Raw genomic sequence first — 11,722 nt, 5'->3', positions numbered from 1 at the left:
AACAACGCGTGGGTGTGTGGGAGTGAAGGCTGAGGTTGGAGGGGCTGTGTGAGAAGTTCGGAAGATGTGTATGTGTGTGTGTTTGTGTGTGTGTATATTTGTGTATTTGTGTGAATGTGTGTGTGTCTGTATGTCTGTGTTTCGTGTGTATATTTGTTTGTGTATGTTTGTGCGCGCGCGCGTGTGTGTGTGTGTATGTGAATGTATGTATGTATATGTATGTGTGTGTGTACGCGCGCGCGCGTGCTTATGTGTGCGTGCGTGCGCGTATGTGTACGTGTATAAAAACGGATCATAGATACGCAGTGACTAGCAGGGGCCTACAGGGACAATGATCGTTCCATAACTTTCTTTCCTCGTCGGCAGATACGAGGGCAGTGTCAATAGAGCGCTGGAGAGTTCCGTGCTTGTATGGCTTACAAAAGATGCGCGTCGCATGGTCTGTGCTCTCGAAGTTCATTGGCTCTCCAAAAGCGATCGAGAGAGGCAGAGCGTGTGAAACACCAGGCTTTTTTTTTTTCTTCTTCTTCTTCTTTTTCCTTCTTATCAGTCTTCTTTTCTTCCTTCTTCTCATCCAGTATTCTTTTTTTTCTTCTTCTTCTTCTCAGCCTTCTGTTTTTTTTTTACCCCGACTTTTGCTTCCTTGTGTGCCTGTGACTCAGACATTTCAATGGATGGGTCACTTGACCCATTAGAATTCAGACTCGTGCTGTTTTGTTTGTTGTGTGTGTGTGTGTGTTGTTGTTTTGTTGTTGTTTTGTTTTGGGGATTTTTGTTGTTTGTTTTCTTTTGTTTGTTTGTTTGTTTGGGTTTTTTTGTTGTTTTTGTTTGTTTGTTTTTGTTTGTTTGGTTTTTTGTTTTATATTCAGGATAAATGCAAAACTCTACTCTGGGACAGAGTTCAGCATTAATTTGACGCAACACGCGAAATCCGGAATTCATATTTTATTTTATTTTTTTACATTTATGTATTTTCAGAAAGCTTAAAAATCACAAATTGACATAAAAAAAAATAAATAAATAAAAAGCAACAACAGCAACAAAACAGGACTGATCTATCATAATTGGGTTTTTGTATTTTCTATAATTTCTTCAAAGTCGGTGTGGCCAAAAACAACAAATTGTTAAATCAGCTCATGAAGAGGGTGGTCGGGGGGGGGGGGGAGGGGGGGGACAACCATAAATCTGCCTGCTTGTAACTTTAGAACAGGGATTAACTTGAACATATACATGGTGTCAAAAGATTCAGAATTAAGTAAACTATATGAAAACAGCACGGGAAAAAATTCGTATTTTCTTTCAGTACTCAAACGAAGTCAAAGTCCAGAATTGCAAGTGGAGGAGTGACGTCATGCCACGGGAGAGCAGTCAGTGGGGACAGTGAATGTTCAAATGAGAGACAAAAGGCCGCAAAAACATTTCCCGTCATTTGAACTTGGGCTTTAGATCCCAGATCAAAATAACGTTTACTGACTACAGTCATTAAATGTATTGCCACATTATCGGCTGTTGTAATTTCAGAAAAGCCTGAAGTCAAATGCACTGAACATTGCAACATCTAAGTGACGACTGTGTGCACCAGTACCAACAGCGCGTGCGCCTGAAAGCATAACAAAATACTAGTTTCAGGCAGTTTTATTCTAAAATACTTGCCGACAGCAAAGATAAGATTTCAAAGAAGCGAAATTTGTAAAACAACAAAATTCTCAATTTTCATTATTGTGACCCAAATGACATGTTTTTGTTCATAGCTAAGAATAGCTGGTTGCTGCGACTTAAGCCGTGTTTCCGCGTGCTTGCGTTAGATTTACAACTGTTAAATCAGACAGTTCTTAAAACTACGTTTACACGGGATGCAACTAACTTGCAACCAAATTCAAATTTTGGTTGCAAGGCATGGTACATGCGACAGGACGGTCTCCGCAGGATGCAACCGGCGGCGACTTACGTGCAACTAGGCTCCTCCCCTGTCTCCGCTGGTTGCAACACACACGAGAAACCACGCTGCGAGCGTCTGCCAAGCCAGACAGAAAAATCCGTGACACGCGTGCCGCTTGCGTCATCAATTTCCTGTTGGAAACCGGCTGAGACGAGCGGCAAGCTGTGGCAACCGGCGGCGACCGTTTTTTTTTTCGCAGTTTAGTTGCAAGGCCCTCAAAAAATTATCGGTCTTGGAGTGGAAATAAAATGAGCCTTGCGACCAAACATGCAACCAAAAATCGGGAAAATCCGTTGGTTTCTGAGACCGGCAGCGACGGGCCACAACCGGGGACAACCAGTCTCCTCCACCAGTCTCCACCGGTTTCAAAGAGTTAGTCGCAAATTGGTTGCAAGTTAGTTGCATCCCGTGTAAACGTAGTATTAAGCTGATGTTTATGTCAAAGTGGTATTTATTCAAAAAGACCTTGGGGACACGTGGGGGGTCACTGAGCGTGGCCCAGTTCCTGTCATGCTTTTATTTCAGTCTTTTGCCGTCTGCTAATCTTTCATTCCACACTATTCTAATGTATGCCGACATACCTTTTTGTTATCATCATAATTATCATCTACTTGTTTATTTTAATCTTTAGAATCATGCTGCTGGTCAGACATCTGCTCAGCAGATGTGGTGTAGCGTATATGGATTAGTTCGAACGCAGTGACGCCTCCTTGAGGAACTGAACTGAACTGGGGGGCACATGGATAATAATAATAATGTATAAAAAAATAATTTTAAAAATTTTTTAAAAACGAACACAGGCAAAGCATACTAGATAGATAAAAATAGTAAACTGAATGACATTGCGTGCTATTAATGACTCACGCATAAGGGCACACGCGAGCACACCGGCTGTCATACAGAAAGCACAGGTAGACACCATGCGCCGACAAGAATCAAATTAAATCAGATCAAATCAAAAACACTTTATTAATCCACATGGAAATTAAGTTGTGCAATCACAGGCTCGTTGTAAACACTAGCATAAAATCATCATGCGCAACATAAGAACAGATTGAAACTAGTCAAGAGCAACAACAACAACAACAACATCAACAACAACAGCAACAGCAACACCAGCAACAAAAACAACAGCAACTACAAGAACAACAACAGTAATAACAGCAACAATAACAACAGTGGTAACAACAAAAACAACATCAACAACAATGACGGCAACAACGACAACAAAAACAGCAATAATAACAGCAACAGCAACAATAGCAACAACACCAGCAATAACAACAGCAGCAACAACAACAACAACAACAGGAACAGCAACAGTAGCAATAACAATAAGAAGAACAGGAACAACAACAACAGGAACAACATCAACAGAAACAACAACAGTAGCAGCAACAACAGCAACAACAACAACAGCAACAATAACACAACAATAATAACAACAACAACAGCAACAACAACAACAACGACAGAACAACAGCAATTACACCAGCAATAACAACAACAACAACAACAACATTATAAATAGGAAGAACAACAACAACAGCACCAACAAAAACAACAACAGAAACAACAACAATAGTCATAACATGAATTCCCAGCAGCTGATGATAGACTAATCCCCCCTCCGCACAAACACATATTCATGTTAAGACAATAGGGTATTGCACAACAATATTTACAAATGAAAACATCCAACAAGAAAAGGGTATATATTACTAAAAATGACGTGCGCGCGCGCGCACGCACACACACACACACACACACACACACACACACACACACACACACACACACACACACACGTTAAGACCCTGGGTACTAAGTATTGTACAACAATACATTAATAAAAAACATCAAGGAAATAAATATTGTACAACAATACATTAATAAAAACATCAAGGAAATAAATTGTATATATGAGTAAAATGCACACACACACACACACACACATGAACACATATGTCACGCCAATAAAATTAGTACATTGACATTAAGATACATGAAATCCGTGTAAAATAAGAAAATATTTAAAAATCACTTCCGATCACACACACACAGAAATGCTTGCCCGTGCTCACCCGCTCAGTCCCACATGCACGCTTGACTGCTCCCATGCTCTCGTCTGTTGGTGAAGTTCAGGTGTTGCTGTGGAGGGGGCTTGGGGGGTGGGAGGGTTCATTCATGAGTTAGTGTATTGGATGTTTTGATTGTGTACGCGAATGGCTGTAGGAATGAATGAATTAATGTAGCGAGATGTTCTTGCGCGTGGAGCTCTGAACCTACCACTTATGTCTGACCTTCTGCTATTAATGTCATCATGTAGTGGGTGTCTTTCGTCGGTCAAAATTGTTATTAGTTTGTCAGTCAGTTTTCTATTGTGCATGTCGCTAAAGGTGTCTTGTCTTATACCCACCACCCCACCCGCTTTCCTAATGACTTTTTCCAACCTGTCTTTGTCATGTTTGGTCAGGTTTCCCCCCCCCCCCCCCCCCCCCCCCCAGCACACGGCTCCATATGTTAAAACACTGCAGACAACCGATGTGTAAAACATTTGGAGCATCTGCTTGCATACATTAAAAGATTTCATTTTTCTAAGACAGTACATGCGACTGTTGCTCTTTTTAATGAGTGCAGTTGAGTTTTCATTCCAAGACAGCTTATTGTCGATTATCACACCAAGTAGTTTTAAAGTTGATAGCAGGTAGTATAAGGGCACCTATTTCAAAGTTGGGATGGTACCCAACGGCCAACTATCCCTCCAAGGTTGCAGCACCAAGAGCTCGTACAATCCTTCCTCCTAGTTTGCTAGACATAGTCCTTCACAAAAGACTGAGCAGTCAATGACTTCCTGTTGTAATTGGAGACTGAGCAGTCAATGACTTCCTATTGTAATTGGAGACTGAGCAGTCAATGACTTCCTATTGTAATTGGAGACTGAGCAGTCAATGACTTCCTGTTGTAATTGGAGACTGAGCAGTCAATGACTTCCTGTTGTAATGGAGACTGAGCAGTAAATGACTTCCTATTGTAATGGAGACTGAGCAGTCAATGACTTCCTATTGTAATGGAGACTGAGCAGTCAATGACTTCCTGTTGTAATGGAGACTGAGCAGTCAATGACTTCCTGTTGTAATGGAGACTGAGCAGTCAATGACTTCCTATTGTAATTGGAGACTGAGCAGTCAATGACTTCCTGTTGTAATGGAGACTGAGCAGTCAATGACTTCCTATTGTAATGGAGACTGAGCAGTCAATGACTTCCTATTGTAATGGAGACTGAGCAGTAAATGACTTCCTGTTGTAATGGAGACTGAGCAGTTAATGACTTCCTATTGTAATTGGAGACTGAGCAGTAAATGACTTCCTACTGTAATTGGAGACTGAGCAGTCAATGACTTCCTGTTGTAATGGAGACTGAGCAGTCAATGACTTCCTGTTGTAATGAAGACTGAGCAGTAATTGACTTCCTGTTGTAATGGAGACTGAGCAGTCAATGACTTCCTATTGTAATGGAGAAACCATTAAATCATACAGCTGTCAGTTTGTTGTTGGGCCAAATGTAAGCTTTAGTCAATATGTGACAGAAGCTAAGCGTTGGGAAAGTAATTATGAATAAATAGACTGATGAGCACTGCAAACCTGTACACATTATGAAAGAAGGAAGACACGCACGGCCAGACAGACCGACAGGCTGATAAACAAGAGATACTTTATTCCAAAGGTTCAGCACGTTAAAACTTAACTCACTCAGTACGGCCAGTCCTCTCTTCTCCTCTACACAGACCCCTCGGACGTCCAGTGGGTGTCTGAATGACCCAACCTTTAGCTTCCGACGTCAGAATTGTGGTATTCTTTGTCAACATTCACCTCTCCAGTATAAGAGCCTTCCGCTTGCAATATTTTGATGATGGTAACTGGGGTGAAACGCTGTTAACGTCGTCTCTTTCGCCGTTCGTATGGAGAGAGTTAAATTAACTATACGCCACAGTTGAATTCAGGACTGTCGACTGCCTTATTTGGTTTGGAAAGGTCATGCGCACGCCGCCTATAAATGATGATTGTCCAGTCGCTTCACATGAAATAAGGCCAAAAACTCAGGCTTATTTACCAGCCGAGTTGTTTCCCCAAATGACCGCATTTCCCAGGGGGTGTTGCTGCGCTAGTTGTGTGTTTCATCAATAATGGGAGGTTCGCCTCATAGCAGCACGGATCTGGTTATTGGTCCAAGTGTCGTTCCCAGAAAATTATGACAAGACGTGTACAAGCCGTGTTCATTTCAAGAAATCCCCGCGGGGGCACATGAAAATGTTACATATTTCATGCAATTTAGACGTATATGAATAACATTTGGTGCTGTGATTATTTATAATAGTTTACAATGGCCACACCAACTGTTTGATTAAGACATAAATTCATAAGACATATTTTGAGGAAGAAAAGAAAAGAATGTTGCTAAAATGAAACACGTCGCAACATTCACTATTGTCGTGTGTGTGTGTGTGTGTGAAACAGCCTCACACAGTTTATCGAGCAAGGCTGATGTATGTTTGTTTGTTGTTGTTTTGTTACGACAAAAACCGAAAATTGTTTTTTTCCCTGGACTCTGTACTGTACCTCGTCATCTCCTCGGTGTTGCGTCATGCGTTCGGTGGGTTATGGAAACAAGAATATACCCAGCATGCACACCCCCGAAAACGGAGTATAGCTGCCTGCATGGCGGGGTAAATAAAAAACAACAACAACAAAAACAAAAAAAAACGGTCATACACGTAAAATGTTACATGTCTGTCTGAGTGTGTATGTGTGTGCGTCTGAAATCTGATTGAATGACACAGGAAACGAATGATGAGCGCCCAGTGGCAGCCGTCAGTCGGCTCTACCCAGGTAGGCAGCCTGTGGTGCAAATGTCCCCGTGTATGTAAAGTGCTTAGAGCTTGGTCTCTGACCGAGGATAGGCGCTATAGAAGTATCCACATCAATCAATCAATCTCCTTCAGGTTGAGAAACTTCTCTCTTTTTTCTTCTTCTTTTTTTTCTTTCTTTTTTTCAAATACGTTTGTTGTTGTTTTGCTTCTTTCACTTGGAGGGATGCTGTATTTTCCCTTTGCTGGTGGAGAGAAAAAAATGAGTGGAGATTCCAAGTTCTGAAAGTGTCTGTTCGGTTTCAGTGCAGTGGGATGAGTTCCAGTGTCCTTTGCACGGGCAGGTGCTGGAACTCAAGAAATGGATTCTGGAACTGCAGAGACTGCTCAGCTTTGGTTGTCAGCAGGGAGGTAATGGCTTATAAAAAAAATCTCCAGTCCGTCTGTCTCACCCTTTTCCACATTCTCTCTCTCTCTCTCTGTCTCTCTCTCTACTACTGCTACTGCTACTACTACTGTCGTGTGTGTGTGTGTGTTAGTAGTAGTATTTACCATTGTTATTATTGTTGTGTCTTGTCGTTACTGTTTTGTTGTCACAAGGACAGATTGGAAGACTAGGCAATGCCTAAAATCTTCATCCTTGAGTAATAAAGTTTTTGAATCTCTCTCTCTCTCTCTCTCTCTCTCTCTCGTATAATTCAGATTCCAAGCAGAATAGTAATGCACTTGAATACTGTCTGTTATTGTTGACAGTGTTAGGAGTCTGATGACTTGTGAGCATTAAACCATCTGGAATCTCTCTCTCTCTCTCTCACACTCACTTTATCTATCTATCTAACATGTCTTTCTGCTTCTCACCGCTGAAATGGAAGAATTCCTAATAATTTTGCTTTGTTTTGTTTTTGCAAGGTGCAGAAGGTAACGAACAATATTTATTTATGATTAATTCTACGCATTAATTTGATTTGCAAGTAAGCAGCCTTTTTTTCTTTTTTTTTTTCTTTTTTTTTTAGCATCAGTTGAGTACACACAAAAACAGCACGCATAGACATTACCAGTGATTCTAGGATCGCTGATACGGCTCTGGCTACATGACTGGCAAGGTTTTTTTGGTGTCGTTTGGTTTGATATGGTTTCTGTTTGATATAACTTGGGTTTGACTTCGTCTGGATCGGTTTGGTTTTGAATTATCTGCGGTTGGTTTTGGAGTTTATTTAGGTGGTATGATCTGGTTTCGGTTAACTCACTCAGTACAGCCAGTCCTCTCTTCTCCTCTACACAGACCCCTCGGATGTCCAGTGGGTGTCTGAATGACCCAACCTTTAGCTTCCGTCGTCAGAATTGTGGTATTCTTTGTCAACATTCACGTCTTCAGTATAAGAGCCTTCCGCTTGCAATATTTTGATGATGGTAATTGGGGTGAAACGCTGTTAACGTTGTCTCTTTCGCCGTTCGTATGGGAAGAGTTAACAAACAATAAAGAGAGGTAACTCCATCCAAGTACAAGGCCGGTACATAACTTCAAGTCAATGCTGTTTATGCTACCGATTCAGCCAGCACACAGGTCAATGAAAGGTACACTGGAACAAACCCAGACACTTCCTCAAAAAAAAAGGAAGCGCCGGGCCTGTCCTTATGCCGATCATTTGACATGGGCACACAGCAGCAATGATAGAAGAAAAATGTGCACACACATTCGGTATCGGTACGTTTAGCCTTATTCAAATACTAAATGCAAACACCCCGCTTGATATGTATATATATATATATATATATATATATATATATATATATATATTAGGTACTCAGATTTTCCCATCTCTTTTTAGTAATTATCGAAACATGATGAAAACACACGTATACCTATATGAGGCTGCCTTTGGGTTGGATGTCTTTGTTCTGGGGGTGATTTCGCGGCACATGCATACAGTGTAAAAACGGACAGCAAACACAACACTTGACTTCCTGTACCATATCTTCATTTCCCTCCAAGTCGGGATTTATCACATGATATACTACACACACAGACGCGGGACAGATGCGTAGTCTGTTAATTTGCCTTCTACAAGATTCTGTTGGAATCCGTTTGTTTTTTTTCCCTTGCGCAGGTTATACTTTTCCATATAGAAAACATACATCACAATTAAGGGTGTGGGGTTTTTTTTGTGTGTGTGTGAGTAGTTGTTCTTTTTTGCGGGGGGGAGGGGGTCTTGTTTTATTTATGGGAAAACAACAACAACTGATAACAACACATTTCACAATTTAACATTATACTATAGCACACTTTTTTTTCATGTCAAAATGACAGAAAGAACATAACATCATCGTGTGTTTAACGAAATGAAAAAAAAACCAAAAAACCAACCAACAAAGAAAATTAATAATAATAAATCAATGAATAACGTAAATAAAAGTTCTTTGCCCTTTTCCCTTTTTTTTATATATATATATATATATATAATTTTTTCTTCTTTTTTTATTTTTTAGATCAAATTGTGAAACATGTCAAACAAGGAATAATAAGATAATAAGCCAACTCTAGCACCTCGGCTTAGTCAACAGCAAACAAGCATGAGTGGATATGATTCGGTTCTGATCGATTCGATTCAATTCCAGATCTAGTCAACAGCAAGCAAGCAGGAGTGGATATGATTCGGTTCTGATCAATTCGATTCTTCAATTCCAGATCTAGTCAACAGCAAGCAAGCAGGAGTGGATATGATTCGGTTCTGATCAATTCGATTCAATTCCAGATCTAGTCAACAGCAAGCAAGCAAGCAGGAGTGGATATGATTCGGTTCTGATCGATTCGATTCAATTCCAGATCTAGTCAACAGCAAGCAAGCAAGCAGGAGTGGATATGATTCGGTTCTGATCGATTCGATTCAATTCCAGATCTAGTCAACAGCAAGCAAGCAAGCAGGAGTGGATATGATTCGGTTCTGATCAATTCGATTCAATTCCAGATCTAGTCAACAGCAAGGAAGCAGGAGTGGATATGATTCGGTTCTGATCAATTCGATTCAATTCCAGATCTAGTCAACAGCAAGCAAGCAAGCAGGAGTGGATATGATTCGGTTCTGATCAATTCGATTCAATTCCAGATCTAGTCAACAGCAAGCAAGCAGGAGTGGATATGATTCGGTTCTGATCAATTCGATTCTTCAATTCCAGATCTAGTCAACAGCAAGCAAGCAAGCAGGAGTGGATATGATTCGGTTCTGATCAATTCGATTCTTCAATTCCAGATCTAGTCAACAGCAAGCAAGCAGGAGTGGATATGATTCGGTTCTGATCAATTCGATTCAATTCCAGATCTAGTCAACAGCAAGCAAGCAGGAGTGGATATGATTCGGTTCTGATCAATTCGATTCTTCAATTCCAGATCTAGTCAACAGCAAGCAAGCAGGAGTGGATATGATTCGGTTCTGATCAATTCGATTCTTCAGTTCCAGATCAGTGCGGGCGGGGAAACCAGAAGTGCTGTCACGGAAGGGACCCGACCGTAGAGCGACACCTGGCGGAGATGACGGGCAGAGCGCGCGGAGTGTACTCCCTTTTGCAAGAGAGCTGTAGCCACTGCCGAAGTACGCAGTGGGTTTTTTTATTTTATTTATTATTATCTGTTATATGAGATATGTGTGTGTGTGTATATATATCTATCTATATATATATCTATATATATCTATCTATATCTATCTATCTATCTATCTATCTATCTATCTATATATATATATATATATATATATATATATATATATATAACGATAACGATAACGATCTTTTATTCAGATTAAGGCCAAAGCCCCTTACTGAAGGGGGTCATACAAGAAAATAATTAAAGAAAATGACTTGACACGATAAATCAACATCACAAATCAACCAAAAGTAGCTAATACAATGCTCAACAACATTCACAAAATAACGATTCGAAGTCTCTTCAATGCCTCATATAAATATATGGCCAAGTTTTGTTGGGTGAGCTCATGTTTTGACGACATGAGCAATTTAAATCTAAAAGCACAGGGATCTTTATAATATTTGGGTTGAATTAATCCTTGTCAGAGGTCACTAAAAGCAGGGCAACATAACAAAAAAAAAATGCAATTCATCTTCCCCACCCAGGTTGCACAGTCGACACGTATATGCATATTCACTCCTACTACAGTATCTGAAACTGTGAAAAGCAATATTAGAAACACCAAATCTAAATTCTGTCAATGCATTTTTTACATATCTGTTCATTTCCATCCCAGTATATGGTTCAGTCCCCTGCGATGCTTTAAAGATTCTAAACTGTGCAAATCTATCGCATCGCTAGTTTCCATATGGTCATGCCAATCTGAGAGAGAGAGAGAGAGATCCGACATGGCATCGATAAGGGAAGCAATTCATGCTAGTCCCAGGCACTGACAGTAATGGTGTTAGCAAGATCACGACCAAGTTGCTGCTGCTGCTGCTGCTGATGATGATGATGATGATTGCCCACTGGAGTGATGGCCTAGAGGTAACGCGTCCTCGTAGGAAGCGAGAGAATCTGAGCTCGCTGGTTCGAATCACGGCTCAGCCGCCGATATTTTCTCCCCCTCCGCTAGACCTTGAGTGGTAGTCTGGACGCTAGTCATTCGGATGAGACGATAAACCGAGGTCCCATGTGAAGGATCCACTTAGCGCTTGTAAAAGAACCCACGGCAACAACAGGGTTGTTCCTGGCAAAATTCTGTAGAAAAATCCACTTCGATAGGAAAAACAAATAAAACTGCACGCAGGAGAAAATACATTATTTTATTTTATTTTTTAACGGTTGGCGCTGTAGTATAGCGACGCGCTCTCCCTGGGGAGAGCAGCCCGAATTTCACACAGAGAAATCTGTTGTGATAAAGAAAAAGAAATGCAAGTGATGATGGTGGTGATG

General features: G+C 40.7%; 1 protein-coding gene across 5 annotated transcripts in view; it reads left to right on the top strand.

Annotated features, from left to right (window-relative positions):
- LOC143291669 (hemicentin-1-like) overlaps positions 1-11,722 on the top strand; it is a 60,457-nt gene that overhangs the window by 20,991 nt on the left and 27,744 nt on the right. For 4 of the 5 annotated variants that reach the window (XM_076601669.1, XM_076601667.1, XM_076601672.1 and 1 more), the window contains exons 3-4: positions 7,114-7,218; positions 10,257-10,394. In XM_076601669.1, coding sequence (XP_076457784.1) covers positions 7,114-7,218; positions 10,257-10,394 — 243 coding nt within the window. The remainder of the gene's footprint in view (positions 1-7,113; positions 7,219-10,256; positions 10,395-11,722) is intronic. The other variant, XM_076601668.1, reaches the window with a different exon arrangement.

Source organism: Babylonia areolata, chromosome 17 (assembly GCF_041734735.1).
Source record: "Babylonia areolata isolate BAREFJ2019XMU chromosome 17, ASM4173473v1, whole genome shotgun sequence".
NCBI classification, from domain to species: Eukaryota; Metazoa; Mollusca; class Gastropoda; order Neogastropoda; family Buccinidae; genus Babylonia; species Babylonia areolata.
The sequence above is the reverse complement of the archived record's forward strand: the minus strand, read 5'-3'. Positions and strand labels throughout refer to the sequence as shown.